Source organism: Neophocaena asiaeorientalis, unplaced genomic scaffold (genome assembly GCF_003031525.2).
Source record: "Neophocaena asiaeorientalis asiaeorientalis breed wild unplaced genomic scaffold, Neophocaena_asiaeorientalis_V1.1 scaffold182, whole genome shotgun sequence".
In the NCBI taxonomy this organism is placed as follows: domain Eukaryota; kingdom Metazoa; phylum Chordata; class Mammalia; order Artiodactyla; family Phocoenidae; genus Neophocaena; species Neophocaena asiaeorientalis.
The window spans coordinates 3,597,346-3,616,741 of record NW_020174648.1 but is presented as its reverse complement, the minus strand read 5'-3'; the positions used below and the strand labels follow the sequence as shown (position 1 = coordinate 3,616,741).

Sequence of the window (19,396 nt, the reverse complement as noted above, 5' to 3'; positions counted from 1 at the left end):
ATGTGAAGAAAGTGACTCACAAAAGAAGGAGCAGGCAACTGTTGAGCAGTCAGATTGAGAACTGACCTTCAGCTTGGCATCATGGAGGTAACTGGTAACCTAGATAGGAGTAGCTTCAGTGGCGTGAAGGGTATAAAAGGCTGAGTGGAGAAGGTTCAAGAGAGAACAAAGTGAGGAATCAGAATAGTAGAGACAGTTCTTTAAAGGTCTTGCTGTAAAGGCTAATAGAAAAAATGTGATAGCTGGAGACTGATGGGGGATCAAGGGAGCTTGTGTTTTTGTTTTTAAAATGGGAGATATTCCAGCATATTGGTATGTTGATTAAAATGACTCAGTAGAGAGGGGGAAAGTGATGGTGCAGAGAGACAGGAGATAATTGCAGAAGCAATCGAGGTGGTGAGAGAGGTTGCTATTCCAGGTACAAGTGGAGCAGCAGGTCTCACACAGGACCATGAACACTTCATGCTTTGGAGGCAGAGGCTGTACAGAGCACACAGCTCACACATGCAGCGGGAAGGCACATGTGGCAATGGGACGATGCGGATGTTCTCTTCTGATTTATTCCATTTCCTTGATGAAACAAGCAAAGTCCACGGCTAAATGAAAGAAGGAATTGTTGAGAAAAGAATGTATGAAATGGTCATTCAGAGTTAAGGTCATCAACTGACTAGATGACCAGATAAATGGACTGGATTGTTGGGTGGCACCAAGGACTCATTTGAGACTCATGGTTATAATTACAACATGAGGCCTGTCAGCGGCGTTGTGAGTTTTATCAGCTACATTCAGCACGTCTTGTTCAGACAGGCATGGGAGAGATGGAGAGTTGGATTTAACCAAGGGATGTGTGTGTGTGTGTGTGTGTGTGTGTGTGTGTGTAGAAGATGAAAGAAAAAATAGGCAAGGGAGTTGAGAGTATATAGAAAGGAGTGATTACAGTGGTGGATCAAGGGATCTGAGACCATTATAGGATGATAGAAAGTGAAAAGTTGGCCAGGTCAAAAGATTGGGAGTAAGTAGATTTGATGACTTGTTACAGGGAAGAGAGTAGAGGAGGTACAAGTGTGTAATGCTATATTGCTATATTGCTATTACAGAGGGTCAGGTTCTGGGGCACGGCCATGGGCGTGGGAGCCTAAGATGGGGTTGGATAGAGGACAAGATAAGGAGGTGAGGAGGCCAGGGGACTGGGAGGCTGGGTATTAAAGGATCACCTATATGGATGCTGACGTCAGCAGGAATGATACAGACCTGGGTGGTGGTAAGAAAGAGGGTGGTGAGCAAGCTAAACACTGAAAATCCTCAATGAGGGAGGGGGAGTGACAAAAATAGATGGCAACACAGAGGAGTAGTGGGTGATAGTCCTCATGTTTAGAGAGGAAGGAGGACCAGTGTTCAGGACATCACAGTGGAAGACCCAGCTCACTTCATGCCAGTGTGAGGTGTGGGAAGGCAGACAGCCACTGCTAGAGAGGACTGCAGGGGAAACCACATCCTCCAGAGCTGCTAGGTTGTGCTTAGAAGGAAAAGGTGAAGCGGACTCTTGAGAAGAGATTGAGGTTATAGATGTTCTTGCTGAGGAGTGATCATGAGATCCAGAGAGCATGATGGAGGTTAAGTGAAGAAAAGGGGTCAGATTGGGGGACGGCCAGTGTCTGGAGTGAGAGTCTGAGAGAGGAGGAAGATGGAAGTTCAGACGGGCTAGGGTACATTTGGGAGGCTGGTATCTTAGGCAGCTTAAAATGATGAAAAAAGAACTGTAGTAGCACAGAGTGGGTTTTACCAAGAAGACAGAACTCTGTGGAAGCCCTCTCACCCTTCAGTCCTCTAGTGGACTGTGTCAAGGTTGGAGAAGAATTGGTCTTATCCATTCGTGAAAGGTAGGCCTGGGTCAGTAACTCTATGGTCCCATTAATGTCCCTTCCTATCCTTTGACCTGACCAATTTTTCACTTTCTCTCATCCCTCCATGGCCTTATTGTCTTTTTGCCCAACTTAGATCTCTTGGTCCATCACTATAAACACTCCCTTGCATGTTCTCTTCAGCTTACCCTTTGCCTCCTCGTCATGCCCACGGCCATTCCTGTAACTCACAACCTCATCACGCTTACCTGATGTTCTCACATAACTGGTCTTCCCATCAGCATTCTCATCTCTTCTCCCTGATTCACGATCTATGCTGCTCGCATGAGTGCACATCGTCATATCGTATCATTCCCCTGCTTAAAATCCTTCAGTGGTTTCTGACTACATGGGACAGAGCCCAAACCACCGCCTCCCATCCAGGGCGGCAGTGTGAGGCACTGGAAAGAACCCGCGAGTCTGAGCTCTGCCACTGCTCATGGCGAGGCTTTGATCAAGTTACCAAACTTCTCTGAGCCCCCATTTGCTCCTTCTAAAATTGTTGAACGATCAGAATAATTTCTAACGTGAAGGATTTCTGGGAAGTTCAAATTAGAAAATGTATAGAGGACGTGAGCCACAGCACAAACGGACCTTGAAAAGGGATAATTCCTCTTCTCAACAAAATGGGAAGGCAATTGAAGACCTACTGTCCCTGTTGTCTTTTTAGTTTCAGCTCCAAATGCTCCTTTTACACTCTTCTCAACTCTTGTTTCCCCCCTCAACCCTTCACTTCCCATTTATACCATGTAAGCCAGTCCTATCTACCTCCTAGTCTTTGTTCAAATATGCCATGCTCTTGTGTCTCCCTTCCTGGTACCTGCTGTCTTTTTTGCTTACAATCCTCGTCTGTTCACCTGAGTGGCTTTTCCTAACCCTTCTTCGCTTGGCTCAAAAAGGTAACTCTTTCGTGAAGCCTTTCCTGACTCCCAAGGTAGTTAAATGTTCCTCTTCAGTGTTTCAAACACATGCCTCCCTTATAGGGATTATCATTTGAACTGATTGCTAGCTAACATGAGAGCCTCTGAAACTATGAGATTCTTATGGGAGGGACCGGGTCTCAGGCATCTTTGGTTCCTAGTGAGAGTACAGAGCTTGCCACATTATGGATAATGAGTAAAGGTTTGCTGAGTGAATGAATGAGTCACTGACCCCACTTTTCACATGGGTTGGGCTCTTCTCAGTGTGTGTGCAAGTGCCCATAAGCATGTTAAGTTGAAAGAAACAAGGTGGATGCAGTATCAAGATGATTTGTTAAGAGAACTCTGGTGAAGGATACCATAGGTCTCTAAGAACAAGACACTAGATCCAATCCAGACACATAGGTGTGGTAAAAGGACAGTAACACTCCCAGGTTACTCTGTTTCTTGTTGGAACACGCCTCTACTTTTTCATCTCTGCCTGCTTCATTTTCCTGCATCTCTTGTTCTTTCCTCTGTTTATTCTAGACTTTCTGTACTCCAGTGGCTTCAGCCCACCTTTAGCTTTGTCTTGCTCTGAAGCTGACTCTGGCCCTGGCTGAACGTAATCTTCTGTTTTGTCTCTCAGCCAGTGCACTCAGGACAGGGACTCTTCTCTTGTTCATTGTAGTATCCTCAGTTCCTGCTACATAGTAGGTGCTTGATAATTATTTATTCCGAAGTTTGTAAGTGTCCATAATCAACTCTTAAATTTCTTTTTTCTCTCAGTATCACAGTTCTAAATTCCCCAGAGAAAGAATCTGGCTCAGGACTCATCTTAGGCCAAAACAAAGAGAGGGGGTTACATAATCTCAACCATGGCTCACGGGATTCACTTCTTTAGCAAGGACTGTGGGTGATAGCGTGAGAGGTGGGCAGGCACTCGAACCCACGTCTGTTATAGTGCCTGGAGATGCACGTTCTAGAACTAGAGCCACTGCCCATCTCCTCCAGAGAAGGGCCACCATCCTCGGAAGCTTCTTCTTGGAACTCCTCAGTCCCACGTGGAATGAGAGATGATTATTCAGCTTCCACTGAGCTGCTTGACCTGTAGCTGTTTCTGTTTGGGAACACCGTGGGTTCTCCCCATGGGTTGCAATTCAGAGAACCATGAAAAAAAAACAAGGCATTTAGTGTCTTCTCCCCGCTCTGCTCATCTCCACATAGCTTAGTGACCTGTCCAAGGACACACCCCTAGACTAAGGAGCAAAGGGAGGTGTTGGCATGCTGTGCCACGGCGCTGCCCCCTTGATAGGGCTGACCTGACCACTGTGTCCTGATAGTAATGGTGTTCCACAGGAGGCCATCTCTTTGCCTTAACACACAGCAGATCCAGACAGCAAGGTCCCCCTGCAGCACACCCTTGTGAACTCACACGCCTCTGCTGGTTCTGCAGCCCCTGCCACCTACTTCCCTCTCCTGAACATGCCTTCGCAGGGCTTGAGCTGGCTTCCAGTGTGGTCGTTGCTCTGGATGGAGGTGAGGTGGAGGCGAGGGGCTCTGCCCATTTGCTCAGCCTTGGTGAAGGAAAGACCCTCGAGCATATCTTCCTGTTGCTTGTTTCTCTAAGCAAAGGTGCTCTTACTTTCTACCCTTTGTTAGCAACTTCTTTTCACTAATGTGGAGAAAGAGGCACCCTGCCCCCTTTTGTTTATCCAACACATGCCCGAGACCCCACTGAACATCCCTCTCTGTTGCAAGGTTTACTCTGGTCAGTACACACCTCTGTTGCAGGATTTGTCACATTAGACGGCAGCTGTTTCCATGCCCATCTCCACCTGCCCACACACAACAGCAGGGCTCTTTTCACATGCATGTAGTTCCAGGTCCCTTCACAGTGTCAGGTGTGTGGTGAGACACTCAATAAAATGCCTGACTGATAGCGGAAGGCAGGTTACCTGGTTTAGTGGGAGACGAACTTACTCAAGTGAGAAGACCGGGGATTGGGTTTCAGCCTCGATACTTACTGTTCCTATGACCTTGGGAAGTTAGTTATTGAACTCGATGACGAAATGGACTTACCGACTGTTTTACTCACCTGTACCCAGGGCTTATATTCAGCTGATATGACCACATCAGTTATTAAAATATTAAAACGCTTCCGTACAGGCTGGTAAATCATCTTTACCCAATCTGCTGTGTGCCACCCTAACCACCTTTATCCCTCCCCTGGAACCCCAGGATCTCCCCTAATAGTAACCAAAGGACTAATGGAACTCTGGAGACCCTCAGAACCCTGCTTTGGCTGGCACCTCTCCTGATGAGTGACGTCCTACCTGCTGATACACATTGTGAAGGACATGTTGTAAATATCACCCCTTACTCTACCGTAGGATGGGGGGGTGACACCAAATGATACAGTTCTCGTGAAAACACTTTGAAAACTGTAAAGGGCTGAATACATATTCATCCTGTCCATAATTCCCAGGAAGGGATCAGAGCCCTGAAGGAAGGGAGGGGCCTATTTCCTAGTTGTAGCTCACCCTCTAGTTAATTGAAGGCTGAGGAAGGACTTAGTGAGGAGGGTTTGAGATGCTCATGAGCTGCCCGAAAAGAGCCCACATAAAAGTTCACGTGGATTGCAGGATGGCAAGAGGAGCGGTTCTCACAAGCATTCTTAAAGTGACTTGTCTAAATTTCTCCCTGTAGCAGCCTGGGATTCAATTTGCAGCTCTTTGAATCACACACACACTCTAGCGGTGCTCTCCTGGCCAGCCCTATCGCTCACAATTAGAAGCCCATTTCACTCGAGCTTAGCTTCGCAGGTGCCCCCCTAGGTAGGACAAGAGCAGCCAGGGAGTTAAGGGCAGGGGGAGGAGAACAGGCTCACTGGAACGAGGGTTTGCACAATCTGGCATTTATGGAAAATTGGATGTGCTAATGAACCTGAGATCCATCAGGGCTTTCTGAAGGCAGGACTGTCTCTATCAACAGGCCAATTAGCACACAATTATTTTCTCCTGAGTTCCATCAGGGCTTTCTGAAGGCAGGACTGTCTCTATCAACAGGCCAATTAGCACACAATTATTTTCTCCTGAAAGCTTATCTGAGGCGCTCTTTGAATGCTTGCGCCTGAGTGAGCTGCACTTTCCATTACCTCTGGGGGCCCTCTTTATAACCCGCCAAAGCTGTCTGCCTCTTCTGCAGGGAGAGGCACGGGGTTCTCCACTCCAACCTGCCAGGGACTCTGGGGCTTTCATCACTCGGGGGGAGGGGTCCTCAGCTCATCCCGCTTATCAAGTCAGTGCTCAGGCAATGTCTGCAAGAGGACCCTCTCCAGCTCCCCTTCTCCTTCCCACCTCCTTGCTTCTCTAGGGAAGGCAGAGGTGGCTCAGAGCAGAGGAGCAGGGGAAAGAGCAATGACTTTGGGATCTAGTAAAACCTGAGTGAGCCTTCCTCACTCGTGGCGCTCTGGCTTGAGTCATTTCCTCTAACAGGAAATGATCAGGGGGGTCATGGTCTTTGTCTCTTCTTCATTCCTGTCCTTGTGCCACAATTAACAAAGTGGAGCTACTCACACCCTTTCAATGACTTACCTAATTGATTATCCTCTTGTAGAACTGACCTTTGGAAATAGCAAAGTAAAGGTCAGAAAATCGCATCAGAGCCGGCCCCAGAATATTGAACAAGATGGTGGTGGCGGGGGCGGGGGTTGGGAAGCAGATGGGTTGGTGGTAGATAGGTAGGCATAGTGGTAGGATAAAGGGGAGGAAAGTGGCTGTGCTATATTTGCCCCCTTGGGGGTCGTCCTACTTCTGCATAAGCTGTGTAGCTTTCTCACCTGTTGCTGGTGAGTGTTCAACTCAGGAGTGGGTGGATAGAAAAGCCAGGGCAGAACTCAGGACAGCATGGTGGCCAGCTTACCTGGAGGTGGGGACAGGCAAATCTCCCAAATGCCACACTCAGCATCCCACTCTGCCCTTCAGCCCATCCCATTCCGAGAGAGGCAGAGTTCCCCAGAATAGCTGGGCTAGTCCTTGGCCATAGCTCTTCTTATAGGAATTTTTGCACCACGTGGATAAAGAAGACTTTACCTTGACATAAGCCTGACTCTGCCTTCCCACTGCAGTTTGACAACTAGCCACTCACCAACTCACTCAATACAGAGACATTATTCATCACCAAGTGCCCGCCTGTGGAGGGAGGTAGGCTCACGTGGAACACCAGGATTATAGAAACATGTTTCCTTGTCTGTAAACTCCTTATGGTCGTGGCTGTGTCTTACTCACTGTGAGTTTTGGATTCTCCTTGAATATGTAATAGAGGAATAAATGAGTGAAAGAATAAATGAATGAATCGTAGCCCTGCAGGTTACTAGCTGTGTGACCTTGAAGACATCATTTAACCTATCTGGCCTTGGTTTCCTCATCTGTAATATGGGATAATAATATCTAAAGTGTATACAATTTGTCTTATCCCATGTTCACATTCTGAAGAGAGGGCAGATCACTGAAATACTTTGGATGAACTGGTCTGTTTACACTTGTTTTTTAGGGTGATATTATCTAAATGGGTTTACCTCATTTTAATTTTCTGCAGCCCTTTGACGTGCCCTCACAGGAGGCCCGGGGCTTTGAACTGGAGTCTGAGGACTAAAAAGTCAAAGCCCTGTTTCAGCTACTCAGCAGCTCTGTGGTCTTGGGTACTGTAACTCCCAGAACCTTGGTTTCCTTCTTTGAAGAGTGCTAGGAGTGGGATTTGTCTCAGAGTTAGTGGGAAGGTTAAATGGCATGAACTTGGAGGATGAACTTGGAAACTGTGCAGAGGTTTCCTGCCTCTGTCATGGCCTTGATCCCGTCCCCGATGCATGCTGGGTCTTGCTGCCTCTCATGCACTGTGTCTACTGCTTCCCCTTGGTCTTGGTCTGCAGTTACCTCTTTTTCTCCCAAATCCCCCCTTCCCTCGCATCCCTCCTCATCCTTCAAGACCAATTTATGGGTCACCTTCTCCATGAAGCCTTCTCAGACTGCTTTAAGCTACAAGGCTCTCTCCCATCTCTCTCTTTACTGTATTAGTCTGTGTCATACCATCTCTCACTTAATTACTCTCTTCCATGTGTATTTTTTAAGACCAAGTATACTAAATTCTCTTTAAACACGTCACTTACACTTTGGTATTCACCACGGTAACTAGTAGGACGGCAGACAATTACACTACACACTTTCCAGCCCATGGATTGTAGATCATGCTGCCCCTTCTTTTTTTTTTTTGGCCGTGCCGTTCAATCCCTGGTTTTAGTTTTCCCCAACCAGGGATTGAACCCGGCCTCTCAGCAGTGAAAACCCAGAGTCCTAACCACTGGACCACCAGGGATGCTGCCCCTTCTTTTCCTCAGAGTACTTTCCCTCCCTTCTCTTCTTGTCCACTTTCTACTCATCTTTAAAGACCAACTCATTTGGTGTCCCCTCTGAAACTCCTTCCCTTGTTTAGAGCTGTGGTTTCCTCAGGGTTCCTCATGGCACTTTGCACCTGCTCGATGTGGATGCGTATCAGTCAGTTGGATAGGTACCTGCCTCCCCCACAGGTTGTAACCTCCTGGAGGACACGCTACATAACTTGTACACCTTTGTGCACATCTCTCCACCCCCCGAAGCCTGGAACAGATTACTCATACATTCTCTAATTTATTGAGTACCTGCTATGTGCCAGGCACCCTGTTGAGTGCTGTTGACAACCTCGTGAGCAAAATAACTACGAGCTTACCTCTGTGGAGCCTTTAGTGTGTGGAGGACCCAAGCTTTAACTAAATACTCACAGAAAAGGATGGAAAACTGCAAGTTGTGTGCTTGTTGCGGAGCCGAGGTGCCTGGAGCTAGGAGAGAAGGTCAGAGGTCTCAGGGCCAATTTCCTTGAAGAACTCCGAGAAAGGCACTCTATGAATGTTTGCTAAATGGTAGGGAATTGAACAGTGGCTGCCCAATAAATACTCGTTGATTGGTTGATTGATTTTTGGCAAAGCCTCTGGAGATCCTGAGAAGAAAGGGCCTCAGGTCCCCATCATTCTTATTACATAATTATTTCAGTGCATTTAAAGCTCCCCATTTTTCATCTTATACTTTAAACATCAGGGAAAAACCGATAGGCCAACTTTATAATATTTTAAAATGACTGCAGTGTTTTGGAATATTACATAGCTATAAGAGTTTATGTATATTTAATATGCTTATTAAAATATGCAGTAAGCCCATGGCTGATTTTCTCTAAGGACGTCTCAGTGCCGAGGTGGGATTTAAATGTTTAATATTAATAATAATACTCATAACTCACATTTCTCTAGTGCTTTTCATCTTTGGGATCCCTAAAGCCTGTGGGCATCACATCAAGTGGATGCAGCTGGGCTCGCCAGCGGGCTGACAGCATCCTCGTCTGCCCTCCTTTCTTCCTCTGGGGGAGGAGAAGGGGGAACTCCAACACAAAGGTTCCAGCTTCCACTGCCTATATTGAGTTTCCTCTTCCCAGACTCAAATTCCCTCTGGCTCCCTCTAAAAGGCTTCCAATTATGTACAACTCCTGCTGCCAGCCCTATACACACTGATACTCCCTGTCTTAGAACAAGGGAGAAAGTGGCTTTATGCTCCTGGGGTAGGGAGATACTTGCCTTTCCTTGGGCTGGTCCAGGACAGGACATAGAGCCTGAGATTGGCTGACCGGAAAAGGGAAGTGCAGAGGGAAGGTCTCAGCTTGTTATATAAACCCACCCCCTGCCCTTCCTTCTCTAGGTCACGGAGACCAGGACCGGTCCCCTGGGCTGCAGCAACTACGACAACCTGGACTCGGTCAGCTCTGTCCTGGTACAGAGTCCGGAGAACAAAGTGCAGTTACTCGGTAAGGTGCCCTGTGGCGTTTTTACACTTTCCATACATGGTAAAAAACAACAACAACAACTTAGATCACCAAAAGGAAAAAGTCCTGCCTGCCCCCTTTGGCCAAACCCTTCTGAAGACAAGAACTACCACTAGTTCCGGAACTTGTATTTAACAACTTTCCATCATTCTTTTGAGAAAACTTCTGACATGGTTCACTTTACACCTCGACCATTGCTCAAACCACTGGACACCCAAATCCTCCCACCTCCCATCCTTCCCAAGACCTCTGTCACTATCCTACTGCAACAGCACATCCATCATCACACACCTTGATCTCGTTGGCGATCTCCTTTGTTGTCCAAAGAACCCTCTGCTTTATCCTCAGTACACACTGGGGAATAGCTGGCCTTTGCAGAGTGGTTATGGGGTACCGTCTCTAGCTTGACTAAGAGCTACACAAACTGTGGGACCATTGGTTACCCTGAGAGGGTTCCCTGCTTTCTGTTACTAGTCTGCAGTCTTCAATGGGAGATCAAAGCCAGGAGAAGAGTTTGAGAAGAATAGGAGCCTTAACTGGGGACAGAACAGGCAGAAACAGAAAAGCGAAAGGAAGGGGAACGACCCTAGGTCTGGAGGCTGGGAGATAAGGGGAGGCACTCAGCTCCTGCTGTCTGTCCCCCAAGCATCCTGGGGGCAGAGCCATGCAAACTGATTCAGACAGAGCTGTTTGGCAATGGGAAAAGTTCATTCTTCTTAAGGCCTGAGTTGGACTCTGTTTAGGATATTATTGTCTTGGTATTATAAAATCAATAGCCGTCACCCAGGATCTATGATTACAAATTCCAGGCAACCTGAGCCAGACGTAAGCCCTCAATGCTTTAGGCATCAAGAAGCGTACAAAAAGGAGGAAAAGACTCCTGTATTTAAAGCCGCCCAATGCAATTAGCATCCCTCTTCTCTTAGGTCCCTGGATGGGCTGGGTTTGTGTCTGGAAATTAGTGATGAGTGAAGTTCAGAGTGTCTGGTGGTTCATTTGGAATAGTTTATGCTATTTAATTTTATAGCCCATCACTCATGCAGACATTGCTCAGGGCACTTATTTTGTAGCAATAGGAAATGTTAGGAGGAGGAGGGAGCTAATGGGGGAGGTGAAAGGAAAGGACTTGGAGAGGGCTGAGTGTTGAAAGCAAGCGTATGTGGACAGCATGCATGGGGAGGGCTGCTCAAGTGCCACTGTGGGCACATCGTCAAGAAAGGAAGGTTTAGCAGCAGTTCAGAACAGGAGGTAGATCACAAACAAGAACAACAAACATCTACCACGGCTGCAATTCTAAGTTATATTTTGAGGTCTGCCGAGACTGGGTTACATACTTTGGGCTGATTTCCTGCCAAGGACAAGGTCAAGGGTGTGACAATAAAGAGCTGGCAGACATCTGATGAAAGGGGAGCTCATCCCGTCCAGAAGTCCTCACGTCCCTCCCTCTCCTGGCATAGTTTCTCCCAGTGTCCCTGCTGGGAGAGCCTCCTGCAGGTCTGACCTCGAACCGGGCTGGGCTGCAACCAAAGGCATGCCCGTCCTTCATTCACCTCTGGATATGCTTCCAACAGCCGCCCTGTGTGGCTTGAAGCCAACTAGGAGTCTATTCTGCTGCTGGTGAACCAATATCCACCACAGATGGGTAGGAAAACTGAAGCTTGGGGCAATTTAGTGGGTTATATTCAAGACCAGAGGCAGCTAATTAGAAAAGAGAGCTGAGAGACATTCATATCTGTCCAGGCTCAACTGAACTTGGGGCATCCATCGCCATCTTGCTTTCACATCGCGTTAAGGGTTAAACCCTGAGATAGGCAGCCAGTCCCAGTTATGCAGTATGACCCAATGGGACAAGGACAGGGTCTGACACCAAGCTGACTTTCCCAGCACTGTGACTTGGGCAGGTCACCATGGTCACTGGGCTGGGATTTCCTCATTATAAGAGCCTCAGTATGACCACAGTGTTGCTTGTAGTTGTATATGGAAAGTGCTTGCTGTAGTGCCTGGCCACTGTGTACCCACAACACCTTGTCCCTACCTCCTAAGCAGGACAGCCTCCTTGGTCATCGGGGCTAAGGTGGGAGGCCCAGGAGAGTCAGCATTCAGAAGTATCCTAGGGGGCCTGCCTCTCATCTCAGAGAAGCTAGAAACAGGATGGCAATTGGAGGCAGAGCAAAAAAGCCCATCAAGCCTTGATTCTTCCCCCACGAGGGCTATAAGCTCTTCCTTTATCTGAAACTTCTTCCCGTTTCCATCCTAGAAATGCTGACATGTAGCCAATAAGCCCGTTCATATGATATGCACGCTCTCAATTTGGCTGATGTGAGGGGTTTGACTAAGCCTTGAGCTTTGACGTGCCCCATCTGTCACTGGGACAGCAATAACCCTGTGTCCCAACCAGCTCAGCAGGATCGGGGCCTGGGGTGGCCATTCTTGGGCCCAGGATGCACAAGTCAGCAGAACCGCAGCTGGGGATCCTGCAGCCTTGGGTGTGGGAAACCGAGTACTCCCTGGCCCTGCCCGGCAGTTCCCCGACTCGTCCTTTCCTCAGGCCTGCAGGTGCTACTGCCCGAGTACCTGCGGGAGCGCTTCGTGACCGCTGCGCTCAGCTACATCACGTGCAGCTCTGAGGGCGAGCTCATCTGCAAGGAGAATGACTGCTGGTGCAAGTGCAGCCCCACCTTCCCAGAATGCAACTGTCCTGACGCTGACATCCAGGCCATGGAGGACAGCCTGCTGCAGATCCAGGACTCCTGGGCGACTCACAGCCAGCAGTTTGAGGAGTCAGGTGAGCAGTCAGTCAGCCCAGATTTCCTCCCTGTCAATGGGAGGTGGCTGAGAGGTACGGGATAAGAACCTGGGGCGCTCAGCTTGGCTCCTGGCTCAGCCACTTAACTGGCTGGGTGACCTCCAGCAGGTTATATGACCACCCCAAGTCTGAACTCATTTTCTTTTTTTGTATATGCAAACAGACCTAATACCTACCAAAGTGATGCGTTTCAAGGACTTAATAAGCTAAGGTAAATATAATTGAGGCCATAGGCCTTGTCTGTCTTGTTTGCCACAGATTCCACAGTGCCTGCACATAAGGTGCACAGTGAATATTTGTTGAATGAATGAGGCACACGGCATGTTTCTAGGAGGCACCTAGTACATGCTGGTGATTGCTTATTGCAGGTATAACTGATATCAATGTCACCTTGAGACTAAGATTCTTATTCTGTGTTATGGCTTGAATGTTTGCATCCCCACAAATTCATATGTGGAAAATCTGATGCCCAAGGTGATGGTCTTAGGAGGTGGGGACTTTGGGATTTGATTAGGTCATAAGGGCCGAGCCCTCATGAATGGGATCAGTGCTCATATAAAAGAGGCCCCAGAGAGATCCCTTACCTCTTCCAACATGTGAGGACCCAGCAAGAATTTTGGCCCCAGAAGAGGGCCTTCATCAGAACCTGCCAGCAGCCTCCTGATCCTGGACTTCCGGCCTCTGAAAATACATTTCTGTTGTTTATAAGCCACCCAGTCTGTGGTATTTTGTTATAACATCTTGGACAGACCTAACACACTCTATTACTGATCCTTTGTATCACTAACTTTGGTTTAGCCCTGAAGCTCCTCAGTGCCTCCATTTCTTCGTCTGTAAATGGGGGAAAATGATAATAATAGGTGGATGGATGGCTCATATGGAGCAATGTAGATAAAGTATAAAGAACTCTGCATGATATACTCATAGATTTCAATATTAAATGAATAATAGTTATATGGATATATCTCAAAAAAACAATACTGGATAAAACAAAGCAAATGAAAAAGGTTATGTATTATATATACATATTTGTATTTAAATAACATTTATATGTAATACTGTAATAACATATTAAATATAATACATATTTAGTACTATTTATTTGATGTTTAAAACATACTAGCCAATACTTAATATTTTTATGGATATATTTTTAGAAAAAGTTAAAAAATATATGATAGTAATAAAACATTCAAGAGAGTAGTTACATCTAGATAAAGATGGAGGGGGAAGTTTAGGGCCTTCAAGTATATTTGCTTTGCCATATTTCTTTTAAAAAAAATCTGAATTCAATATGGCGAAATGGCAAACTCTAGGTGGTGGGCACATGGGAGTTTATCTTGTTATTCTCTGTGCTGTTTTGTATACCTAAGTGTTTCATAAAAAGAACTATGCACACACTACTAGATGTTAATGTCATTACTAGGTGTGGTTTTTCCAGTCATCTGGGTGGGGGATGAAGAACCAGGGACCTGAGGAATCAGAATGAGCTGAGGCCCCGGGCATTGCCATCTCAGGTCTTAAACAAGGCATTCAGTTGCTAAAGGAGAGTATCATATTCCAACCCCCCAGCTGCATTGGACCAATGGTGGTGGGATGTGTTAGGTAATGCTCGAGTATGTGGGAAAGGACTTTGGGCTTTCAGCACTATGGATTACTGCCAGTCAGTGAAGGAGGACTGTCCAGACCCCCATCAGGAGACGTGATGGCTGCAGGTTCCAAGTAAAAGCAGGTCCATAGACAGAGATCCGAGCGTGAATTCAGAAAACACATTGTGCCCAGGAAGCTCTGAGGAGGACTCAGACTTGCGGAAGGAGCTAAGAACCAGAAAGCACATTGCTTCCGGGTTAGTTTCAAGAAAGAATGGGTGTCTGGCCAAGAGGTAAATCTCAAAAGAGAGGAAAGGTGTCCTAGAGTCAGAGAGAAGGACATGGAGGGAAGAGGCTGGTCTCAGGGCCTGAAAGGCTTCTAAGAAGACTTCTGAGCGGGGTGCTCCCTCTTCTGTGTCTGCATTTGCCAGTCTCGTCCGCCCTCACCTTCATGAGTGCCTCACACCTTCCCTAAGGGTGCGGTGGTGTGATTGAAGAAGACTGTGCATGAATTATAAGGCGGTATAAAGGGCACGAGAGATGCATCCCAAGGTCACTGGCCCCGTGGGTGGTGACAGAGATGTGTTTTGAAATTCAGAAGCATATTAGAAACAGGAAGGATGGGAAAGAATCCATATCTTAAGGTATGTCAATCATCTCTGAATAAGGCTGTTCGAAAAGAAAGAAATAAAAGGGCCCGGGAGGGTGGATGTGAAGCCTCCTTTCTCATACAGTGACTGAAGGGCGGGCTGGGTCTGGGGTGAGGGGGGAGGTCCTCCTGATGGGCACCCATCCAGGTGCCCCTCAGCTCAGCTCTCGTGTTCTTACCCGCAGAGGAATTCCAGGCCCTGCTGAAGCGGCTGCCGGACGACAGGTTCCTGAACTCCACAGCCATCTCCCAGTTCTGGGCCATGGACACCAGCCTCCAGCACCGCTACCAGCAGCTGGGAGCCAGCTTGAAAGTGCTGTTCAAGAAGACCCATCGGATCGTCCGCCGGCTCTTCAACCTCTGCAAGCGTTGCCACCGGCAGCCCCGCTTCCGCCTGCCCAAGGAGAGGTGAGCACCCCAGATGCCCGAGCCAGAGCACGTCACCCATGACAGCCGCTGAGGCCGGGGAGGACCCCTGTCCAACACAGCAGAGCTGGGAATGCTGACGCACACACGGCCTGTTAGAGTCTCCTATTATCTTGACATACCTGCGTGTCATTCTCAGTTATGAGTTGTATCTGAAGCGAGAGAGAGAGAGAAAAAAAAAAACAGAGAGGCTAATTTTACTTTTATGTAAATTATAGTCGATTCGAATGTTATTCTAATAATACTCTAATTCTCACTCATTTCTATTTTAGTAAGTCTTTCAGGAAAGAAAAGGGTGGAGTTAAAGCTTTTAGACCAATTGCGTACGATGAGAAACACACACAATAGATTGTTTCCAACAAGTGACTCTGCTCTGAGTCATAGGAGGGAAGCGAGCTGAGGGCCTGTGCCCTCGGGAACAGAGTGGGGCTGGATTGTCACAGGCCCTCATGCATCCATCCGCTCATTCACACGTGCATCCAACAAGCCTTTATTAAGTCCACCTCGCATGTCCTAGTATTAAGCAGTGAGGGATATTTGTTAATTGAGAAGATATAATAAATATACAGGAACATCAAAATTATAAAATTATTATGTGGCAGCCACTTAAAAGCATGTTCGTGGACCGTAAATCAAAGGCATGGTCTAATAATAGTAAAGGTCAGAGAGAAAAGCCACCCAGGAGAAGGACCTCTTGGCCAGATTGTGTGGGAGGAAATGGAAGTGGGATGGTATGTGTGAGCCAGAGCATTCCAGGAGGGGGCGCTGCCCTCACGGCAACCCAGGGGTGCACTTCTAACTGAGGCACAGGTAACGAGGGACATATGAGTGAGAGGACAGACCAGCAAGGGCATTTGAGAAAGGTTCATTTTTTTTTTTTTTTTTTTCCCCAACACATAGTTAGGAAATGCTTACCAGGCACCAGGAACAATCCTAGTTTCTGAGAATATATTGGGGACTAATGCAGGGTCCCTGCTTTCACGGCATATGCAGGGAAGCCATCTCTGAACAGGTCAACAATAAATAAACAATCCACCTTTATAATGAACATTGCTGTGAATCACATCAAAGCAGGGTGATGTGACAGAGAGGGACTGGGCGGTGCTTTGGACAGGGGAATAGCTGAAGACCTCTTTGAGGAGGTATCATAAGAGCTGAAGTCTAAACCTTAAGAGGGAGCCAGCCATAGAAAAGTCCTATCCTTGGTGGGAGGTTTCTAGAAAGGACAGAGACTGTGAAGGGGGAAAGAGGTTGGCATGACATTGGAAAGTTTGGAGAGCCAGTTGTTGGAAGATCTTATTTAAGAGGCTGAAAACTAGATTGGGTACGAAAGGCACTGCAGATCTTCTGTAGGCTTTTGAATAAGGGAATGAGGTGGTACTTTGGAGGGAGGAAGTAACTTGTTTGGTTATCCCAAAGTGGTAAAGTAGGGTTTCTGTCATTCAGAGAACCTGGGGCTTTTATCTTCCTTATCGCCTATTAGTCAAATCTCCTGCCACTCTCAGGGAAGCAGCAGTGTGTGGCTTCCTATGACTCTTGCTTCATTTTTATCCCCCCTCCCAAAGGTCTTTGTCCTACTGGTGGAACCGTATCCAGTCCTTCCTCTACTGTGGAGAGAGCACCTTCCCTGGCACCTTCCTGGAACAGAGCCACAGCTGCACCTGCCCCTACGACCAGTCCTCCTGCCAGGGCCCCATCCCTTGTGCCTTGGGCGAAGGGCCCGCCTGTGCCCACTGTGCCCCAGACAACAGCACACGCTGTGGGAGCTGCAACCCAGGCTACGTGCTCGCCCAGGGCTTGTGCCGCCCCGAGGTGGCCGAGTCGCTGGAGAACTTTCTGGGGCTGGAGACAGACCTGCAGGACCTGGAGCTGAAGTACCTGCTGCAGAAGTGGGACAGCCGCATCGAGGTGCACTCCATCTTCATCAGCAATGACATGCGCCTGGGCAGCTGGTTCGACCCTTCCTGGAGGAAACGCATGCTGCTCACCCTGAAGAGCAACAAGTACAAGCCCGGGCTGGTGCACGTGATGCTGGCCCTGTCCCTGCAGATCTGCCTCACCAAGAACAGCACCCTGGAGCCTGTCATGGCCATCTACGTCAACCCCTTTGGGGGCAGCCACTCTGAGAGCTGGTTCATGCCCGTGAACGAGGGCAATTTCCCAGACTGGGAAAGGACTAATGTGGATGCTGCTGCCCAGTGCCAAAACTGGACTATTACTTTGGGCAACAGGTGGAAGACCTTCTTTGAGACAGTCCATGTTTACCTACGGAGCCGAATCAAGTCCCTGGACGACAGCTCCAATGAGACGATCTACTACGAGCCTCTGGAGATGACCGATCCCTCCAAGAACTTGGGCTACATGAAAATCAACACGTTGCAGGTCTTTGGCTACAGCCTGCCCTTTGACCCGGATGCCATCCGGGACTTAATTCTCCAGTTAGACTACCCGTATACTCAAGGTTCCCAGGACTCTGCCCTCTTGCAGCTCATCGAACTTAGGGACCGGGTCAACCAGCTTTCCCCACCTGGCAAGGTGCGGCTTGACCTTTTCTCCTGCTTGCTCCGGCATCGGCTCAAACTGGCCAACAATGAGGTGGGCAGGATCCAGTCGTCTCTGAGGGCTTTCAACTCCAAGCTGCCAAACCCTGTGGAGTATGAGACAGGCAAACTCTGTAGCTAATGGGGGACCCACTCCAGTGCCGGGCAGGGAGGGGATCCATGAATCCGGGGTGCAAAGATCTAAGCCCTCACCTTAGTGCCAACGGGGTGTTCCCTTAAGACTGCACCCAGCAGATGGGACTCGGGGCTTGAACTGAAGCAGGCAGGAGAGAAGGAAACAGCCGCTGCACACACTCACCACGCGTGTGCACACGCGCGCACACTCACAAGGGGAGGCGAGCACTCAGCAGCCTTGTATCTGTGAAGCCGGTGCTTTCTCATGAATGCAGTTGAAGGAGAGGGAGCCAGGGAGAGCTTCAGCAAAGGAACCAGCCCAGCTGTGCAACTCACACATTCTTAAAAGTGATTCTTAGCATTCAGGAAAGCAAGAGGGAACAACAATGGGAGAGGTGGCAGCACCGCCTCCCCCGCTGTGGAGTCACTTTTGTATTCTTTTTAGCCAGATTTCTTAAATGGCGTTGTTTCATGATTCCCCACAGTGGTTCTTACTTTTCGTTCGCTGCCTCCTCTGAGCCCTCCAGACACAGACCGTTCCTCAGGCCAGCTCCCTTGGGGAAACAGGAAGCGACACCCACGGAGGACCACTCAGGGCAGCCAGGCAGCCCTGCTGCCCTCCCTCTCCCTCGGCCCCCTTGCTTCCTTGGCCTCCCCAGTGTCAGGGCCTGGCTGGCTCCACGTTCCCCTTGTGGTCCAGCCAGAGCTCCTCTCCCAACAGCATCTGTTCTGTCCAAGAAAGCAGCTCTGTCAAGTTAAGAGACAATGTATAGGGAAATGTTCTTTTTAAAAAACAAAAAAAACAAAAAATATTTATTTTGTGATTGTTTTTCTTGTCAATCTGCTCCAGCCACATGAACGTATGAGTAAAAACTTGCCTGGTTTAATATATATATGTTTTAAAAAGGCTGTTTTTTAGGGGAAAAAATGAGAGAGAAAAGAGAGGGGAAAAAAAGAGTATAGTTCCCTGGGCTGCCTGGATTTTTAAAAATTGGGTGTCCATGGATGGAGGATATTGCTATGTAGGAGGCTGGTTGATCTGTGTACACACAAGTGCATGCATGTCTGGCTTGAATGTGTGTGCGTGTGTGTGTGTGTGTGTGTGAGAGAGAGAGAGAGAGGGAAGGAGGGAGGGAGGGAGAGGGAGAGAGAGAGAGGGAGAGAGAGAGAGAGAAATTGACATTAAATAAAGAATGGAGTGAGGCGAAACTCTTTCCAGAGAGTTACCTGGCTTGCCCACCTCCTTTTTTCCCGGGTGTGAGGGCTAACACAGGTCTGACAACCAGGATAGGCCACTATCAGGAGAGTAGTAGAGAAGTTCTTGCTTTCCAGGAGAACTGTAGCCTCTGTGCCTAGGGCAAACGCCTGCTAACAGGGGTTTCTCTTTGCCTGCACTGCTGTGGACATCAGGAGAATTTTTCATCTTCTGCATCTTATGGTCTGGGATTGCCTTTGAGGAAATTGGGAACCATGCAGACATGGCCTTGGTTTTCTCCATTCTGTCTGATTACTACTTTCCCAGCCTAAAAGTCAGGTTTGACATAAGCC

General features: G+C 48.1%; 1 protein-coding gene across 1 annotated transcript in view; it reads left to right on the top strand.

The window, feature by feature from the left end:
* Positions 1-17,855, top strand: part of BRINP2 (BMP/retinoic acid inducible neural specific 2) — a 51,884-nt gene extending 34,029 nt beyond the window's left edge. Inside the window, exons 4-7 of the mRNA XM_024758805.1 lie at positions 9,580-9,685; positions 12,252-12,488; positions 14,933-15,155; positions 16,739-17,855. Coding sequence (XP_024614573.1) covers positions 9,580-9,685; positions 12,252-12,488; positions 14,933-15,155; positions 16,739-17,855 — 1,683 coding nt within the window. The remainder of the gene's footprint in view (positions 1-9,579; positions 9,686-12,251; positions 12,489-14,932; positions 15,156-16,738) is intronic.
* The last annotated feature ends 1,541 nt before the right edge of the window (positions 17,856-19,396 follow it).